Source organism: Anolis sagrei, chromosome 1 (assembly GCF_037176765.1).
Source record: "Anolis sagrei isolate rAnoSag1 chromosome 1, rAnoSag1.mat, whole genome shotgun sequence".
NCBI classification, from domain to species: domain Eukaryota; kingdom Metazoa; phylum Chordata; class Lepidosauria; order Squamata; family Dactyloidae; genus Anolis; species Anolis sagrei.
Window position 1 is genome coordinate 72,887,031 of NC_090021.1, and position 20,814 is coordinate 72,907,844.

General features: G+C 38.0%; 1 protein-coding gene across 4 annotated transcripts in view; it reads right to left on the minus strand.

Annotated features, from left to right (window-relative positions):
* Positions 1–20,814, minus strand: part of PLEKHG1 (pleckstrin homology and RhoGEF domain containing G1) — a 115,189-nt gene that overhangs the window by 29,319 nt on the left and 65,056 nt on the right. For all 4 annotated transcript variants that reach the window (XM_060753556.2, XM_060753557.2, XM_060753559.2 and 1 more), the window contains one exon: positions 3,915–4,015. In XM_060753556.2, coding sequence (XP_060609539.2) covers positions 3,915–4,015 — 101 coding nt within the window. The remainder of the gene's footprint in view (positions 1–3,914; positions 4,016–20,814) is intronic.

The window sequence follows — 20,814 nt, forward strand, 5'->3', positions numbered from 1 at the left end:
ACAATAAAGGAATCTGGAGACACCAGACACTGCAAGTGAACTCTAAGAGGAATAATGAAATCCAATAATCCCTGGTTTTATGACACCATTGTTAGTGCTATGCATTAAATAATAATAATTTTATTTCTTACCCACCTCTCCTAGTGGCTCAAGACAGGTCTTAGCACAGTGAAAACACACAAACATTGCAAAAATTCTATAAACACACATATTAAAATTTAGTTCTATAATACATATTAAATACACAGGACATAGATTAAAACATAGGACACGGGTTTAAAATTTATGCTTAAAACCAACTGGGTAGCTTTGCTGGAAGAATAGGTCTTTAGATAGGTTTTAAATTCCAGCAGCTCATTTAGCTGTCAGAGCTCTCCTGGCAGCATGTTCCACAGTCTTGGGGTGACCGATGAAAAGGTCCTCTGAGTTATGGTCACTAGTTGGGTTCTGGTTGGTTGGAGCAGATGTCCCTCAAAGGGTCTAAGTGTTTGGGGTTGATAGTATGGGAGAAGATAACCTAGACACAAAACATGCAGGGCTTTAAAGGTCAAAAACTTAGTTTCTTGTACTTTGCCCAGAAGCTATTTGGCAGTATTTCAGGGGGAGTGTAACCTCTCCCCCAGAACTGGTTGACACACCACCATCCCCAGATTAGGACCCTTAATGGCAAGCACCTCTGTTTTGTCTAGATTTAGTTTCAGTTTGTTTCTCCTCATGTAGCCCATTACCTCCTCCAGGCCTTTGTTTAGAGGAGGAATGTTATCCTTAGCTGAAGCTATTTTTGAAGGCATGGAGAAATATATAAATAATCACACACATTATCTCTTTCTTTCTGAGTACTGAAGTGCACTTTTTCAGCTATTCCACTCTCAATTGCGATAAATGCCATCACAAAAGTCTGCCCGAGGTATTAAAGAAGGAAAGAAAAAACCCTGCACTACTTAAGTTCCCAGATGTTTTCCTGCACTAAGATAGACAGTTTTATTTTTACAACTTTGCCTTGTTGGGCTTATAAGCACGCTTTCATGTGCTGCCTGTTTATTTAGCTTTGATGTACTGGAGGGGTAACAAAATAGATGTTGTCAATTGTTTCTGTTAGTGGATGCACACTGCTATGAACTTTATAGCAGATTATAAATGAAAATCACAATTGCCATAGCCTTTTGATTCTTTTGATAGATCCCCTCCACACGACTCCCTGAGGAAATGGCTTTGTAACTAGATATTGTCTGCATTGACCAGAAACCCCATTTTTAGGTTTACAGCTGAACATTAAGCATACAAAAACAATGGCCACAGATGATATACAAAATGGAGACTGCTGTTAAGAAATGTGAAGAATATTAGGGCTTGGAAGGGCAGTTCTAAAAGAACTAGACAGATTCTCTAGTGTAAAAAATATATACCATATTTACTTAAGTAAATATAAGCCGAGTGAATATAAGCCGAGGCACCCTATTTTACCACAAAAAATGGGAAAACATATTGACTTGAGTATAAGCCGAAGGTGGGAAATGCAGCAGCTATTGGTAAATTTCAAAATAAAAATAGATACCAATAAAATTACATTAATTGATGCATCAGTAGGTTAAATGTTTTTGAATATTTACATAAAACTGTAATTAAGATAAGGCTGGGTTGTTGCAGGTTTTTCAGGCTATATGGCCATGTTCTAGAAGCATTCTCTCCTGATGTTTTGCTTGCATCTATGGCAAGCATCCTCTGAGGATGCTTGCCATAGATGCAGGCGAAATGTCACAACCTCTGAGGATGCTTGCTATAGATGCAGGTGAAACGTCAGGAGAGAATGGCCATATAGACTGAAAAACCTACAACAACCCAGTGATTCCAGCCATGAAAACCTTCGACAATACATTAAGATAAGACTGTCCAACTCTGATGAAATCATTATTCTAACCTTCTTCAATGTAAATGTGCTTATGTATCTTTCCAATAATCACCACAGTTTACTTTAACTATACATTTTGAGGAAAATGCTGTGTGTATATTGTAAAGACGTATCAATGCCACCAAGAAAATGCAAAGTCGTGCGTTAATCCCACCAAATGGGATTACCAAAAATGTAAGGAAGTTCCTAGACTGCTATTAAATTAAACTGCCACCAATATGTTTAGAGACGCTGGTCTTAAAGTCTCTGTTTATCCCTATTTGCGTTGTGAGGTAACTTTGGTAGAGTGGAATGCACCGAATGTAAAATCAATGGAGGAGGCAGGATTAAAATACAAAGAGAACAAGTTTATTGTTAAACAAAGCGTAATTGTTGCAATATTGAGATGTTGAGCTTGGCATATGCTTGATGGTTACAATATGGCTTGGTTGAGATACATTCAGGCTTTAGATGTTACAATCTTATAAACTCCTTCTACAGTGAAGTGCTTTATTATTTCAGTGTTCCTTGTTGTGAATATTCGCACTGTTTGTCCTATACCGGATCAAACCACTGATCTCCAGTCTTCCACTACTGGCGATCCTAAAACCCCCTCTGTTAGATTCTTTTTAACTCAAGCAATCTAACGAGGTTTCTCCTTCAGCTCCCTTGCTGAAGAAATATTCACAAATACTAAGAACTAACTGAATCTATACTGCTTCACACCACAGAGCCCTAACTGACTCTGCCCTCTTCTCAGGGTCTCTTCCTCCTGACTAAACTACCTTTCCAGAGTCCTATCTGACTCTGCTCCTCCTCTCAGGGTCCCATCCTCCTGACTGAAAATTAACTGTCACTTTCAAACCTTTTTCTCCTTAAGCTCCGCCCACCTCCTCTTCTGCCTTGTCACCATGGCAACCTATCTCTCACAGCTAGGCCACGGCAACCAATGTAAAACATAAATACAGTTTAAACACAGTATAATAAACACTTTATAATAAACACTTCTCTACAATATGAATAAGGAAAAGTGAGAAAGACTGGCTCCGTGAGAGGAGGAGAGGAAGGTGTGCACTGTGTGAGAGAGGAAGAGAAGAAGGAGAGTGGGTTGCTGTGTGGAAAAGTGAGGATCCTGACAGGAAAGCATGGGGTTGAAAGAAGCCCTTCTTTTAGCCCCACACGTTCCTGCTAGGACCTTCACCCGAGAATAAACTGAGGGGAGCTTTTTCAGCCTCAAAAAAGGGCTGAAAAACTAGGCTTATATTAGAGTACATATAGTAATTGAGTACCAAAGTTAGGATTGTCCAGTTTATTTCAATAAACTGAAATGATTATTGTGCGCCATCCAGTAGTACACACACAAAAACAAAAGGGACAGAACCAGATGCCAACAAAATCCTGCAAAAATCCCACAAAAAACAAATATAACAAAACACAACACAACCACAGAGTACACAATCTTCAGGCTCCTCCTGTTCTTGTTACATTTCTCAGTATGCTATGGACAACCAGGTGTCTTCTAGATGCTTTCAGTACTACAGATCCTGAGCAATGGCATGGTGTCTGGAGTTTATGAGAAACACACTCCTATATTCAGAAACACACCCCTATATTCAGGAGCCTGGAAAAAAGTAACCCATCTCCTCACTTGATAGTAGCCCCTTATAAGAGAAGCTAACAAGGGACTAAGAACAGAAAGTGAACATCTATATAGTCAACAGAACATTGCTATTTGGTTTCCTGCGCATCTAATTTCATTTATAAGAAGCGTTTGTTCTGCATCCACCTGACATATTTTTAAATGAAGTAAATGTTCAAATGTTTCCACAGAAGTCATGGTAGAACTCCATAGATACCTTGTGCTTTTTTGTTTTATGTTACCGCACCCAGGTTTATTTATTCTAGGCTCCTTTCTTGTTTCAATTCAGTCTTTAATCTGCTGGAAGGGTGGGGGTGGGGGAACACAGCAATTACTTTGATTAGTAGTCAGTGTATATGCTTTTACTTAAGTCAACTATTTACTTACCTATTGAAATGATAGATATCTTTTATGTTTCCAAACAATGCTGATCGTTCCTCTGTCCCCAGAGAAAGCTTGGATTGGTCAGTTATACACTCAAGGTAATCCTATGAAATAAATGAAAAGGATGTTTAAAACATGTCTATTCTTTTGTTCCTCAGTAAATGAAACTCTTTAATTGTGCAAGATGAGTCCCCCCAACAGATCAATTTCACTTTATATTACTATAATCCTTTCAGTAGCTCTACTAGAACAGTCTTTCTATTATGGAAGATAACAATACTTATCTGTTCATAATACCAAGGAATAAATCCAAAGGCTGAATGCTTTCCTTTGCTTCCCAGACTGTACATTGTATGTTTTTCAAGCTGCAAATGTATTCAGATTTCACTCACAGTGACAACTTAATGATCTCTATTAATTACTCAATAAAGCCAATGACATCTTCTTATAATAAATGTGGTTTTTAAATAAAACATTATAGATATTATTAAAGCACCTGGATTTCAAATAGGTAGTCTAAAAAGAGCCCCCCAGGGAAATGACCACATTACAGAATGCTGAAAAAGCATTTTTAAAATTCCAAAAAACACAAAGTAATAAAAATGTCATTTTTTTCAGTCTGAGAATAATAGGGGCTCTGTTTTTTGAGGTGCCCACCTGGAGCAGTACTAACTGTTTTCATGTGCAATACTGGAACGTTTTTCAGAAAATATTAATTTGCATGCAAATCACCTGTGAAGAGTACTCCTTAGGATTGAGGAGTAAAGATAAAGGTAGAGGTTTTCCCTGGCATTAGGTCTAGTCGTGTCTGACTCTGAGGGGTGGTGCTCATCTCCATTTCTAAGCTGAAGAGCCAGCATTGTCCATAGACACCTCCAAGATAATATGGTCAGCATGACTGCATGGAGTGCCGTTCCCTTCCTGCAGAGGTGGTACCTGTTGATCTACTCACACTTGCATGTTTTTGAACTGCTAGGTTGGCAGAAGTTGGCCTAACAGCAGGAGCTCACCCCGCTCCCCAGATTCACACTGTCAATCTTTTGGTCAGCACTCCATGCTGTTTCTATATCTTCTTTACTCATTTCTGGGGTTTTCTTACCCTTTTTAAAGTAATTATTTTGTTTGTTTACTTGATTATCTTTTCCCAAAAAGTTTGTACCAGCCTACCAGTCCATCAAGCATGGAAGAAGTCCAAAAAGGATACTCGAGCCTAGCTGATGGTTCTTCAACACGGTTGAGACTAAAAAAGGTATTTTTCAATAATAACATGACCACTACCTCTTTTAGGAAAGATGGAAACCTGCCTTGTATTACTGTGGTATTATTCACTACTCCTCCAGTCAATTTCAGGTTGCTTTTAAATTGGCAGGAACCTTGAGTGCAGCATCTGTATCCTGGTTATTGCCTTTCCAAGGGTCCCGTCTACATATTCAAGTTACACAAACTGAAATGTATCCAATAACAAAGGACAAGCAAGGGGCAAATTACATCAATTGGACCTGCAAATACTAGCAGCCAGGTTAGAGCACACCCAAATGTTTTTTTATTAGCAAACTGTTGTGCAAATTCTTCACTGCAAACTTCTGAGTGGTTTACATACTACTCTTGTGGCAGAATGTAAAAGGTTCCTATTCGAGAGAGCTCCACTGGACAACACTCTATAGATAGAAATGGTGACAGTGAAGGATTCCCCCACCTGCTGTCACTGCCAAAGCAGAGGCTTTCCAATGAGTAGTAGCCCATGTTCACTCGCACTCTCAATCTTCGAGTATCATAGCTCTCGTCTCTGCCCCACTTATTTTATCACCCTCAGCCACATAATAAACCAGACTGTTACTTGGCTCCTTTCCCTGAGGAGGAGCACTCATGAGGGATCACATCCACTATCCTGGCAATTTGCCTATTCCAGAAATCAGCCAAAACTTCAACAGTACCACCTGTTACCAAGGCAATAAGAGTCTCCAAGAATCCATCCCGCTCCAAAAGCCTCCTGCAGTGACCCAACCTAAACAGGCCCACCCCTGCAGAGGCTCGGAGTTCCAGTGAGTCTAAATTCTACGAGTTAGTGTTCAGTCTATTACAATGGAAATATGTTAAGTTCCTCCACATCCAAATTACCATCATTCCACTTTCCACTAAAACTTGGTTCAAAGTGTGTCCTGCACCATGAGTGACACCAGATTCCTCTTGGGATAGATCCACGATAGACAAGACATCTTGAACTGTTGTTGATAAACAGATATCTGAATGGATGTTGACATCCCCCAACACAACTAGTGAGGGAAAGCTCATGCCACTGCTCAGTGAGTTCAGGCAAGAAGACTTTGGGGCAGGAAGTTGCGTGGTACATCAGAAGAATTTGTGGCCTGTCCTGGCTGCCCATCTTTAAGTATACACATTCAAGCACAGGAGACTGAGAGATAGGGCTTGTGTTGAGGATGAAGAAACCCTGATAGATCTCTACAACTAGCTACCCTCCACCTTCCAATAAGCATTGCCTGCTAATCCACAGAGCACCCAGGCAGACAAAGCAGGTTTCCATAATACAAACAGGTTGGCTACAATCTAGCGTTTCTACTACTATACTACTGCAACTACTACTCAGGGATAAACCCTATGTTCACTCATTGGTTAAATGAAAGTTTGCATTGAATCAGTTGATGTGATTAAATTGGTACTACCAAATTGAGCCTTTACGATAAAAGTGGGCCAAATTGTTAGATAACGATATCTAACAATCAACAATGAATTGCAACTCGCACCAGCGACAGACAGTGTAGCCAATAGTGAAGAATACTGGGTTTTAGAAGTATGCAGTTTGTTTATACCAAGTTACTGTAGAACTAAAACTCCAATGATCCCAAATCATTAAGCTATGGCAGTTAAAGTATAGATGCATCCTTAGTGTTATTTCCATAACATTTATAAATAAGTGCTAAAAGAGTAAGGAAAAATGTATAAATACAGATAGCTGGAACTGTGCTAATAAAATCCTGAGATGAACTGTGATCTGAGGGTTTAAACAACCAACAATGGCATTTTGCCAATGGCAAAAGCACTGATTTCAAGGAACACTGGCAAAGATCAATTACGGAATCATCAGGACTTCTTTGTATGATAGATAATGTATTCCAAAATTCATACAAGATAATAATGAACTGTCCACACAAAATAACCATGAAAGATTGACTTGCAGCAAAGGTATTTGTGAATAATTTGTATTTGGGTAATTTTTAAAAAGCAAAGTACTTATCACAAGAGCACTACAAAGAGGTGAAGGCAGCAGATCTAAAGAATATATATTTTTGGTTGAGTTACACTTAAAACAGGAACATGTTCTGACTTACATCCAAATTCAACTTAAGAACAAGTCTACAGAACATATCTAGTTCACAACTTGGGAACTGCCTGTAAAAGCAAGCACCTACACGTAGGTAATATTCCTCACCCAAGAAAACTTAATCATGTCCAAATTAAACAAATCCTTCCCTAAAAACAGCATGACTAGGAAAAATGTAGCCTTGCTTACATACAATTTAAGCAGCAAAGCTCCATGGTATCTATACATTATCTACATTTCTACTTTCCATTCCACATCCATTAACTTATGACCATCAATACAGTCTGTTCTCTTAATAAATGTTTGCATATTAAATCATTTTTGCCCCACTATCCCCGCACTTCCTGAAACTGCTGGTGACCTTTTGTTCTCACTCAACATCTGCCTTGAAGCAGACTTAAGAAATCCATGAAGCAGAATATTTTGCTACACAGACAGCAACCTGGGTCAAAGAGTGGAAAAATGTACATAACAAGAATGAGTCTTTCCCAGCTGAAATTTTAGTGTACATTTCGCTTACAATAGAATAAAAAGAGCTTTTCTCAAATAAAGAATTACTGGGCAACAGAAATATCTATTCTTCCAAATAATGGTTAAAAAAATTGTATAGAAACTTTGTCTTTTAATAGTTTACATTTTGCTTTTCAATTCCATGACAGCTTATAAGTAGGCATATGCAAAATTCATTGAAGCAATCAAACTTCTACTCCTGTTCCCTCACCTGAGCAGCAGATTTCCTGTTTAACACCATGGAATCTAGCAACAGATTCATTATGCATCCATTCAGCCAGTGAAGACTGGTCTTAATCTAAAATAAAGATTTCAGTTGTTTTGTGTGTTTTTGTGTTTTGTGTATTTTTGTGTTGTCCTTATGATGTACTTTTATCACAGTGTATGAAGTTTTCAGGTAAGATCAGCTATGAGGTTCACAAACGTATATGACGTTCCACACATAACTTCCAACATTTCACAGATTAAATTCAAAACACATATGGACATATAAGAATGTGGTCAAGATGGCAAAAGTTATAACTGAGGAAAATACAAGGTAAAAGAGGCTGCATCAGTTTGCTTTTGTCTCCTTCAACTGGGATGGTCAAGCCCTCAATCCTACTACTCCCCCGCCTACCCCCGGAGTTAATGTAGTGCAAAGTGCTTTTGCACTTAACTGTCTCTGCCAAATCAAGACTTACCAAATATAAAATACTTACCTCAATCTTATTTACAGGCCCAATGAATCAGTTACCAAATTGTACATCATTATGTAAATCCCATTGTTATGTAAATCCCAATTATTCATTTGATGTGAAAAGGATTAACATAATATAATGGTCACACTGTTTCTAGGGTGGGCAATGCAGACTGCAGAGTCTCAGTGATCCCCAGATTATGTGATGGATTATATGAGTCCCCATTGCTAGATAATCTGGGAAATGATAATCTGGGATCAGATCCTGGGATATAGGAGCAGTGTGGAAGGGGTCTAAGTTATAGCACTGGGGCATGTTTGAACCTTTGGAATTTGCCTGCCCTTGCATATACTATCTACATTGTGCAAAGTAGATTATGGCTTTATAAATACTGGTAACTTTAAATAACAAATGCTTAATTTTGACAGAGACAAAAATAGGGTTTAGAAGAGAAGTTACTGAAATATTCAGTCTGAAATCTTATACATTGCAAATTTTGAAGGCAATATAGCCATGTGATAATGCTTCAACACTGATATTTAACATTCCTCATGAAAGTACAGAAGCTTTATTCTACATAACTAATATTGTTTGGAGAATTAGAGAAAATCATATTAACAAGGCTACCAAAAATAAGCAGTTCCTCCCCAGTCTAGAAGTCATTACACACAATAATAGCTATACATGTGAACCTTTTTTTGCCAACCCGCCAAAGAGAATGACAAAGAATTACTCATAGATTTCTTGCATCCTGCACGAAATTAAGGGAAATTACGGGAATTTTTTAAAAAAAAAACCCTGCAGATTCTCTGCAGAAATGCTTGAACTCCCAATGTAAGTTTTAAAAAAATCAACAGTATCTTTTAAGACAGCAATATTTTTATCAAAGTAGTCAGTGAAAGCCATGTATTTTAAAAGAGGATGATGGAAGAACGTTTTGGATGCATAACCTATGTTGATGCATTGACTTTTTTAAAAATATATAATCTTTATTAGATATTTTCATAGTGCATATAGTTAAAAAAGAATTTCAAAAATCCAATGGGACAAGAAAAACAATAAAGAAAAAAGGGGGAAGAAAAGGGAAAAGTGTGTGAGGGAGAGAAAGAGAAGGAAAAAAAAAGAAATGTGAAAAATAAAATTGTGAAATTTTTGGTTTTGCTTCCAGGCTACTTCGGGGGGGGGGGGGGGGAGGTCTCCTTTTCTCTCATGAGGGTCTTTTTTAATTCTTCTTTTCTTCAATTCCCCCTTTCTTCTTTGTGGTCTCCTGATTGTAGTGTGGGAGATTTCTACTCAATCTATTTACCTATTTACTTATATACATGTATATATATCTTTGACTGGATGTGAATAACATTATTCTCCTTTTGGGGCCAATCTAAAATATTCTTTTTTGTGCAAGCATTCAAAACTGTTTTCTTTTTCAAAATTGGTTTTCTAGTTGAATAATTTACTAACACAAGAGTGTTTGAATGAATGGTTATTTCTCAGTTGAAAAAAATAAACACATAGGATTGAAGCCTAAACATCCAGTGATCCCAGTATCTGGAACAAGAAGTCGCTTTTAACCCTTTCCCGTCTGTTGCGTCAATTATAGGAAGTTTAGATTGTATGGTCCAAAGCAAACATAACCACTGAGAATCATACATTAGTACCACCTGGAGATTTCCTTGCTAGATCAGACTCTAAAACTAGATCGAGATGCAAAACAAAAGATGGGAGCAGCTTAATAATGCCATTTTTCTGCAGGCCTATGCAGCGTAACAGATCCATGAGATCAACTTTGAAATAAAATGAAATGAAAATTTGAGCCTTCAAACAAAGAGCAGTCCATTACATTACATCAGTTGATTAATAATGTAATAAATTTGTCCTGGGAATACAAGTATGTTCAGAAATGAACAGGAACTCTCCCAGACTCACAGAAGAGAAGTTATCACAACTATTCAACAAAAAAAAATGGTTTAGTAAGATAAATAACTGGTTGTTTAAAGATTCTTTCTTGTTGTCAGAGCCAAGAAAATTCCTGTTGTCTTCCTAGAATTGCAACCAAAGTAATTGTTCTGGGGAAGAAAAAATCTAACGGAAAAAGTCAATGCAAAAGCTGCTTAGGAAAGAAGTACTGTCATGTCCTGATTTATAGTTTTTATTTCCCACAAACAGTGCCCTTCAGAAAAATTGTAATATAATTTTCAACATATATAACCACTGTGGCCACTGATTACGTATACTGGCTGAAGACATGATTACAAGTGATCCTAGTGTCACTCTAAAAGTAATGTACACCATTTAAAAAATCCAAATGTTATTTTATATTGATATAATTCTATTTAATTCTGGGTTGTTTGCTTGTTTAATTCAATTTGACATGTGGGTTTTAATCCGATTTCTGTGAATCTTGAGTGGTATACATTTGTTTATTTTGGGTTCTGGGTGGTCTGTCAATGTATCTGTACTTGTAGTTTTTATTGTATAGGAAATGAATGTTTGCCTTCTGTCACTGGAATCCACCCTGAGTCCCCTCGGGGAGATAGGGTGGAATATAAATAAAAGTTATTTATTTATGTATTATTTATTTATGGTATTTATTCTACATCGTTGCTATTCATAAAGTACACTGATACATGCTTTAAGAACAAAATGTCACTTTCCACATAATCCCAATAATTTACCATACAGACAGAAAGTAAATAAACACATAGGATTGAAGAATTGCAATATAATTTTCAACATGCTGGGTTGAACTCTGGTTCCACTCATCTGAGCCACTGATTAGCAGCTGCCAGATCATCTCCAAGTCTTGTTCCACACAGGGAGTCCTTAAGTTTGCTGAATAGATGGTAATCTAACAATGCCAGATCAGGGCAATAAGTCAGGTTCAGTGCATATGGATTTTGGGGTTTCCTTGTATGCGTCTGTCAACTTCCTTGTGACCCACCTTGCACAGACCTTCTTTCAGTATTCTACACACACTTCTACACATTCACCTTCTTCAGTCTCTTGTTCTTGTTCTTATTTTATTTTGATACTTAATTCATTTGTTGTAAGTTTTCTGTTGTTACTCTCCATTATTTTGTATTGTTTTGATGCATCTGTATCTATTTTGAGGCATTGAATGTTTGCCTTTTTATGTGTAAATCACCCACATACACACACACATATATATGTATATATATAATCTTGTAGATGTTCCCCACTGTCCCATACTCAAGAAGCAGGAATTCAGTTACAGCATTAAACTACAGCTTCAAACTACAAGAGAGGAGATTCCATCTGAACATTAGGAAGAACTTCCTGACTGTGAGAGCCGTTCAGCAGTGGAACTCTCTGCCCCGGAGTGTGGTGGAGGCTCCTTCTTTGGAAGCTTTTAAGCAGAGGCTGGATGGCCATCTGTCAGGGGTGATTTGAATGCAATATTCCTGCTTCTTGGCAGGGGGTTGGACTGGATGGCCCATGAGGTCTCTTCCAACTCTATGATTCTATGATTCTATGTTGCTTCTAATGGATATCAAGAACAACAGCCATTTTGAGGATTGCTCTGACTGAATGCAGGAGAGGACCAAATTAAATTTGAATAGAAATGGGAAGGATTCTTTTGTGACCTCAGCAAATAGCAAAGGTGTAGAATAAAATTTGTACTTTAAAAATATTGTGCATTTCTTTTGAACCTTGTATATTTAACAAGACATTTATTAAATGATGCACAAGATGTAGTGCTTTTAGATAAACAGTCATTGAAAAAGTATGGAAACAAAAATGGAAGGATAATTATAACATATAAATCAAATCTAGATCAGAATAAGTCTCAGCAATGAAGCTGGATATACTTAATCAGCTCAGTATTTGCATTTAAAACAGAAAACAGCAACAATTGGTTTAAGAACAAATGATTAAAAAGATTGTATACAGTGGTTTAAGGACTGGAGATGTGTTGCTTTCCAAATATTGTTGGGTTGGGACTCCCATAATCACCACACTCCCTATACTTTGCTACAGCTAATAAGAACTGTAGTTGAAAAGCAAAGGAAAGGTGCTTTGATTCTTATCTAAAGTGACAGCTGTCAAAAGCCAGTGCAAGAGTTCACATTACTGAAATGTTTGTTGGTATTGCCCTTCTCAAATGAAATGCTTTCTTCTCAAATTCTTCTCAAATTGATTTTTCATTTTGAATATTGTGAAATTCCACTAAACCATTAATTACTGTTTGGGGATACTGGCAATTAAATAAATTAGATACCAAATAGGCAGAACAAACCATGGTGAAGATCAACATGACTGGCTATATGACAAGTACACAGGGCATAAGGCTGAGAGCTACCATACGAATGATTATTTTAAATGGTAAGTAAAGGTAAAATGTAAAGGTTGTCCCCTGACATTAAGTCCAGTCATGTCCTACTCTGGGGTGTGGTGCCCATCTCCATTTCTAAGTCGAAGAGCCGGCGTTGTTCATAGACACCTCCAAGGTCATGTGGCCGGCATGATTGTATGGAGAGCCATTACCTTCCTGCCGAAACAGTACCTATTGATCTACTCAAATTTGCATGTTTTTGAACTGCTAGGTTGGCAGAAGGTGGGGCTGACAGCGGAAGCTCACACCGCCCCCCGGATTCGAACCTGCGACCTTTCGGTCAACAAGCTCAGCATCTTAGCACTTTAACCCACTGTGCCACCGGGGGGCTCCATAATTTAAATGGTATCCCACTCATATTGTTAAAAGGAAAGAAATCTTCCCTATAGTTCACACATTTAAACTTTTGAAGAAACTGCTTATCTACTGGAATTCAAATTCGGTTTTGTCCTTTTGGAACATGAAATATTGTCAGAGAATTGACCCAGTAACTTCACACTGATGTACAATTTCTTTTACATTATCAAATTAAAATATGTGGCGCATTATTTATCTCTCACATTATTTAAATTCTTCCATTCCCAGTCCATGAATAGTTCTTTGAAAAAACCACCCAAAAACGTTGAGGGTGTAGATACCAGTTATTAACAGTCTGTCCTGTCTTTGCTGCAGCTCTCCATTTCAAGGAATTGCACTTGCTTGGAGAATGCTGAATACTGGTAAATAGTCCGAATAAACACGGGAATGGCTGAACTCACTGATGTAAGTCCTACTTGAAGGAGAGGCTTAAGCATACATTGTGCCACCCTGGAATGTAAATCATACCCAAACAAAACCACTGGGAGAAGAGAACTGTGGCTTTCCCATGCTATTTTGCTCAGCCACTTAAAAGCTAGGATGTCAGATCTTTCACCATTCATCTGTCAGCACAGGAGGGTGGCACTTAGGAAGCAACCTGTCAAAAGACTGCAGCCTGTTTTGCACGTTTCCCTTGAAAGGTGTAACAAAGGCAATTCAGGAACAATAGAATATGGGAAGTGAATAGATTATTAAGGGATTTGTTGTATAATGAAAAGTTATCTGGGAAACTGGAGTATTGTGTTAGGTTTAGCAACAAGTTCTATGAAAAAAAATTATTTTTAAAAATCTTCCTTTGCTTAGTGTAATATTAATAGGAAGACAAAACTCAACTCTGGGTTGTTGTAGGTTTTTCCGGCTATATGGTCATGTTCTAGAAGCATTCTCTCCTGACGTTTCACCCGCATCTATGGCAGGCATCCTCAGAGTTTGTGAAGTCTGTTGGAAACTAGGAAAACTCAACTCTCTTTTGAAGGAGTAGCACATGCACTTTTAGGAGTTTACAGTCAGAATGGTTCACAATAATCCAGGCTATTTTGCTATAATAAAAGTCAGGAATAGATCAGACAATCTCAATTTACTATTTGTTACAGGGTACAATCTTGCAAACATTGCAATTCTTGGGGAAATTACTCTTCCCTACTTGTCACCAATTTGGAACACTAGAGCAGCAGATCATGTGCAGATTTTGATTAATGGGTTCTCTCAATGAATCTCACATTAGGAAATACTGGCCACAGTTTTGTACTGGATGACTTAGAAATTCTGAGTATTTGAGAACTGAATAATTTAATCACACCCTGGAGAGAGATGTTCTCCCAGGAGAAAAATAGTGGTTTTCCATTTTTGAAGGGGTCTAGCACCCCTGAGCCCAGAGAATGTAGATAGTTGACTGTACATTATTTCGTTGCATTTTTCAGTCACTGAAAGTTAAACAGGATAATTCCAATTAGGTTTTATTAATAAAGACTATTATCTTAAGCTATTTTTAAATGTTACAATTGTTTTTCATTAAAAAAAACCCAAAATACTAAATCACATCACCTTGCTTCTCTTTTTAAAAAATGCTCCTATTTATTAAAAATGTTAACATTATAGTAAAAATATGAAAAGTGTAAATAAAAAGTAGAGAAAGAAAGAGAAAAGAAAAGAATTATTACTGTTAACCATCTTTTCAGCAATTATTCATATTACATTACACCCTGTATTATTCACACCTGACTCCCTAGTATCAACACAACTTATCTATCTCTGGAAGACAACCACACCTGTCCAATTTATTGGCAGACCTTTGAAAAATGATTGCTCAGGCAGAAAATAACCTATAACCTAATTAATAATTAAAAGTTAAATGAAATGCTGAATTTTTTATACTGAGCTGCTTTTTGTTTCTTTGTCCTATTTTTTCTTATTACTTTGTCAACAAGTATGTTTGAGGGCATATACTCTTGAAAAATTGTATTCTCTCGCTTACTTATGTTGTAATGGCCTGTGGGTTTTAAAATACATAATTATTCAACACATACCTAGTATTTTGAGTGGGGTGTGTGTTTGTATGTCTTCATTCAAACAGAACATGTGAGCTGGTAGAACAGCCACAAAGGGAGCCATTATTTTTTCCAGGAGATATGAAAATACTTTAATCACACCATGGAGAAACACCATCTTACTTATAATTACCCACTGCTGATTATACTGGAGTCATAAAGCCCAACATGTTAATGATTGCCTTTCCAAGAGGCCAAAGTGAAGCCTCTAACATCTTGTCTGTTTCTGACAACCGTCAAGTCGATCGCCACAGGGCAACCTCAATTGCCCTACATTCTGCATGTTTCGGAGAGGAACCCTTGTAGACGTCAGATATTAGACCTGAAAATTAATTTGATTGTATAAAATTATTAGAAATTAGAAAACTCATTACTATAAATGCTAATAGATCCAAATGGTTAATTGGGGTAATTATTCTTAGTGAATTCATTGTTTGATATGTCAATTTGAGACAGACTATGGATGTTCTCATCATGAGATCATAAGGAAGAATATTTTATTATAGGCTCCTCCAAAAAGAAAAGTCTTGCCTTTTCAATTACACTTTTGTCTAATCTAGACTTTCCCCCCACATGAATTCCAAAGCCAATAAAATGATTTATCCTGGACAATGGTGGGAGAGCAATATATCTGGGAACTATAAGTTCAGGAAAGTTACAGCATGGGGTCCCATTTCCCAACTTCTTCCATGCAGACTGTCACTTATCTGTATCTCTCTTTTCTTTTCACTTCTGTCAACATGTACATTTCACTCACTCTTCAAACATCTTGTTTGTTAATGTTTAATAAAGACTGATTGGTTTGAATTAAGAGTGTACACATACAACACAGGTACAGTTATAAAGCAAATCGATCTACAAAGATTACTCTGTGGAGAATTCACAATCTGAAATTTCTAAGAGTCTCTGGGTATATATGCAGAACCCTTTTCTGTACAACTGAATCACTTAAACCTTTCCGTCTCCTCTCTCCAAATAAAGACGTACAGCCTGTAAAGATCTGTGCAACATCACAGGAATGACACACAAGAGCTAATGATCCTAAATTTAATATTAGGCATATTTTAATTAAAATAGTTCAATATTGGGCCATAGGCTGGGAACAAGTAAGGGACATCTACCTTTCAGACCTAAAAGACTGGGCATTCTGCATCCAGGCATTGATTTTGTGCTAAGCCAAAAACACACTTCCTCAATTACCTCCCCCAACTCAGGCCTAGCTCTTCTTCTTTGGGTTCCGGAAAGTTCTTCATCTCCCCTTTCCCCATCCCCAAATCTTTTACAACAACCACAACAACACAAAGTGAATAATCTGCCAAAGAACAGAGCCCTGGATGTAGTTCCTCCAATTCTAACAATTCTTCTCCTACAGCAGCAGGGAAGCCTTCCTAGTATTCTTAAATATGATAGAGGAAGAGTCACCTGCCCCAATGAATTCTAATGGCTTAATGCACTGAAGCTTATTTTCAGCTTCAGCATTAACTGGGGAAATGAGCTAGAAAAAGCATAAGTTAATTTCTAAAAGGTTTGCTTGATAAGTTAGCTCTGGAAATATCACTCATGAATTATACCAATTATTGACCTCAAATATTACAAAGCATAATAAAATGAAGATTCCTCAGGAGAGAGACAAGGTAGCTTGGGATGCCCATCCCACTAAGAACTTGCCACAATTTATTATGATCCACACAGTCAAAGGCTTTAGAGTAGTCAATGAAGCAGAAGTAGATGTTTTTCTGAAACTCCCTGCCTTTCTCCATTATCCAGCGGATATTGGCAATCTGGTCTCTCGTTCCTCTGTCTTTTCTAAACCCAGCTTGAACATCTGGCAACTCTCGCTTCATGTATTGCTGGAGTCTTCCTTGCAGGATCTTGAGCATTACCTTACTGGCATGAGAAATAAGGGCCACTGTACGGAAGTTGGAGCAGTCTTTCACATTTCCCTTTTTTGGTATGGGGATATAAGTTGATTTTTTCCAGTCTGATGGCCATTCTTGTGTTTTCCATATTTGCTGGCAAATGGCATGCACCAAGCCACCTTGACTCTCTCCTGAGGAATCTGTACAAGGACCAAGTAGCAACAGTAAGAACTGACCATGGAACAACAGAATGGTTCAAGATTGGGAAAGGCGTACGGCAAGGCTGCATACTCTCACCCAATCTTTTTAACTTGTATGCAGAACACATCATGCGATGTGCGGGGCTGGATGAATGCAAAGCTGGGGTGAAAATTGCTGGAAGAAACATTAACAACGTCAGATATGCAGATGACACCACTCTGATGGCCGAAAGCGAGGAGGAGCTGAGGAGCCTTCTAATCAAGGTGAAAGAAGAAAGCGCAAAAGCCGGGTTGTAGCTAAACGTCAAAAAAACTAAGATGATGGCAACAAGAATGATTGACAACTGGGAAATAGAGGGAGAAACCGTGGAGGCTGTGACAGACTTTGTATTTCTAGGTGCAAAGATTACTGCAGATGCAGACTGTAGCCAGGAAATCAGAAGACGCTTACTTCTTGGGAGGAGAGCAATGTCCAGTCTCGATAAAATAGTGAAGAGTAGAGACATCAGACTGGCAACAAAGATCCGCCTAGTCAAAGCCATGGTATTCCCTGTAGTCACCTACGGATGTGAGAGCTGGACCTTAGGAAAGGCTGAGCGAAGGAAGATCGATGCTTTTGAGCTGTGGTGTTGGAGGAAAGTGCTGAGAGTGCCTTGGACTGCGAGAAGATCTAACCAGTCCATCCTCCAGGAAATAAAGCCCGACTGCTTACTGGAGGGAAAGATACTAGAGACAAAGTTGAAGTACTTTGGCCACATCATGAGGAGACAGCAAAGCCTAGAGAAGACAATTATGCTGGGGAAAGTGGAAGGCAAAAGGAAGAGAGGCCGACCAAGGGCAAGATGGATGGATGGCATCCTTGAAGTGACTGGACTGACCTTGAGGGAGCTGGGGGTGGTAACGGCTGACAGGGAGCTCTGGCGTGGGCTGGTCCATGAGGTCACGAAGAGTCGGAGACGACTGAACGAATGAACAACAACAAATAAAATGAAGTGGATAACTATACTTTTTGGAGAAGTAGGTGGCCCAAAAATTTGAGAAAACCTGGACCATGTTGTTCTTAGCAGTGGGTAAACATCTGGCTGACATAAAAATCATTTGGAGACTGTGGGGAACAGGAGTCTGAAACTAACTTTTCAAAATGATTCTGAGAAAGAGCATTGGTTTCTAGCAAAGATCATGACTACATATCATGCGGGCAGAGAAAATTTAACTCTGCTCACCCCAAGCAATTCCATCAGCAAAAGGTTCATGGTTGTGGGTGTGAATTCATCCATTCAGCTTGTGGAAAATTCCAGTGTTAATAATCTTCATCACAAAAAATCTTCATCAAACTTGTAACCATAATCCATGATAATTGACCTTATTGGCTATAAATGATGAGAGGTGTAGCCGGAAGGATCTGGAAAGTGACAGGTAAAGCACCTAAATGTACAGGTGTTTCTTGTGATCTGATCCCTTTAATAAGACACTGTTAACAACAGCTTTAAAATTGGCACTGTATTACCAGTGTTTCAGCATACTACCTTGTATACTCATGTAAAGAATCTTAATGACTAATCTTGAATACGAAGAAGTGCAGACAACAGTCTCCTTTATGAAATGCATGCAGAATTGCCTCACTTAATAGATGATTATATGCATGGGTTGTTATAGGTTTTTTCGGGCTATATGGCCATGTTTTAGAGGCATTCTCTCCTGACGTTTCGTCTGCATCTATGTCAAGCATCCTCAGAGGTAGTGAGATTATATGCATATTTGGCTGAATAAGTACATTGGGAATATACAAAGATTTATCACTACATGTGTCATATCTGAATACAGCCAACTGTTCAATTGTCAATATCTCAGACCCCACAGTCATTGACTGGCTGGCTGATGAATACACATGCTTCTGGGACCAAGAAACTCAATGAGGAAAATTGTAATTCTCTGGCCACCAGCTCTCAAATCCACAAATAAGCATCCCAATAAGTCTGTAGGCTATTAACATTTTTCCACTAATTTAAACTCAGTTCAGCGTTTCTCATATCGATGTGGATGGCATTCTACAGACTTTAAATTCAACACAGATTTCCTCATATAGCCAAATCTTGAATACATATGAACTTCTACATACTTTTACAATACATATTTCTTTTTAATCACATAAGCAAGCTTAGTGTTTCAAGGAGGGATTCTTAGAACCAAGGTTGGGTAGACTTTCAGACTGTGTGATCTGTTGTTTTATTTGATCTCTTAGGTCCAACAGATAGAGCCAGGTGAAAATTAATGACTAGCCACGGTAGACCTAAATCAAGAATTAAGAGTATATATGGAAAACACACTCAAATGAAGAATGATTTACCAACACCAGCACCATTTTCACAAGCTCTTTCACAAAATACTATAGCCCCCGTTTCCCTTGAAAGCACTCTTCTTTTTAGCTGCCTACAAAATAGCAGAATATGTGTTACAGGTATACCTCAGATAACAAAGCTTCTGACAAAGCCTCTTTGTGTCTACCCAGTCCTCTCTTTCTTCTCCTCTGACTACTTGTAAGGTTTCAAACAGCACCGGTACCAGAACAGTTGTAAATGAAAACAGGTTCTATGTACTGGACACACAAAGGGCCCTTCCACACAGCCCTATATCCCAGAATATGAAGGCAGAAAATCCCACAATATCTGCTTTGAACTGGGTTATCGAAGTCCACACTCAGATAATGTGGGTTATTCAGCCTTGATATTCTGGGATATAGGGCTGTGTGGATGGGCCCAAAGACTTTCGGTTGCCAAGCTGAAACAGTGTGTCTGCAGTAAATACTGTAGTAAAATAAAGCATTAGCAGGGAAATATAAGGCTTTTCCTCACTTGATCCTACTCTAGTTGTGTATGCCTGCCTACAACAGTCACAGTAACAGCAACTGCCTCTAGACCCCCTTTGTTGAGTATACATGAAAAGGTGGGGAAAAGGGGAAAGCAGGCTTTTTCAAAAGCATACACGTCCAGGGTAGGCTACCAGAATGGAAGTCATAACAAATGTGAGGCTGGTAAAAGAAACAATAGTCTCTGGGTACATTTTAAAATAATCTTTCAAATGATCTGTAGAAAGTTGAAATTGTTTTTGTTTACTATTGAAATGTTTACAAGACCTAGATGTTTTATTTTACATGTCCATATTATTAGTTTCGAATAAAAGATTTGGTGAGACATGTTGAGCTGCTTTCATTTATTTTAATGTTTTTTGTTTATGAATCTATTTCTTCCAAGTTATTTTAACCTGTGATACAAGTTTTGTTTAATAAGTAGTAATGTCCAGGAACTCATCTAATACATTAATCTGTAATTGCTATTGTTAGACAACCGGGGGGGGGGGGGGGGGGGACGACACTTGATGTTCTGTTGTGAATTTCCCCACATATTTACTTTTTGCCCATACTCAAACTAAACTCTTGTTTGAGTTTTAAGCAATGACATGTTTCTTAAAATACAGTTGTGGTTAATTTATGATCATCAGTGAACACCTGTTTTTATCGAGCTTGAATATGACAACTAAAAATGCATGAGCAGCTAAAAT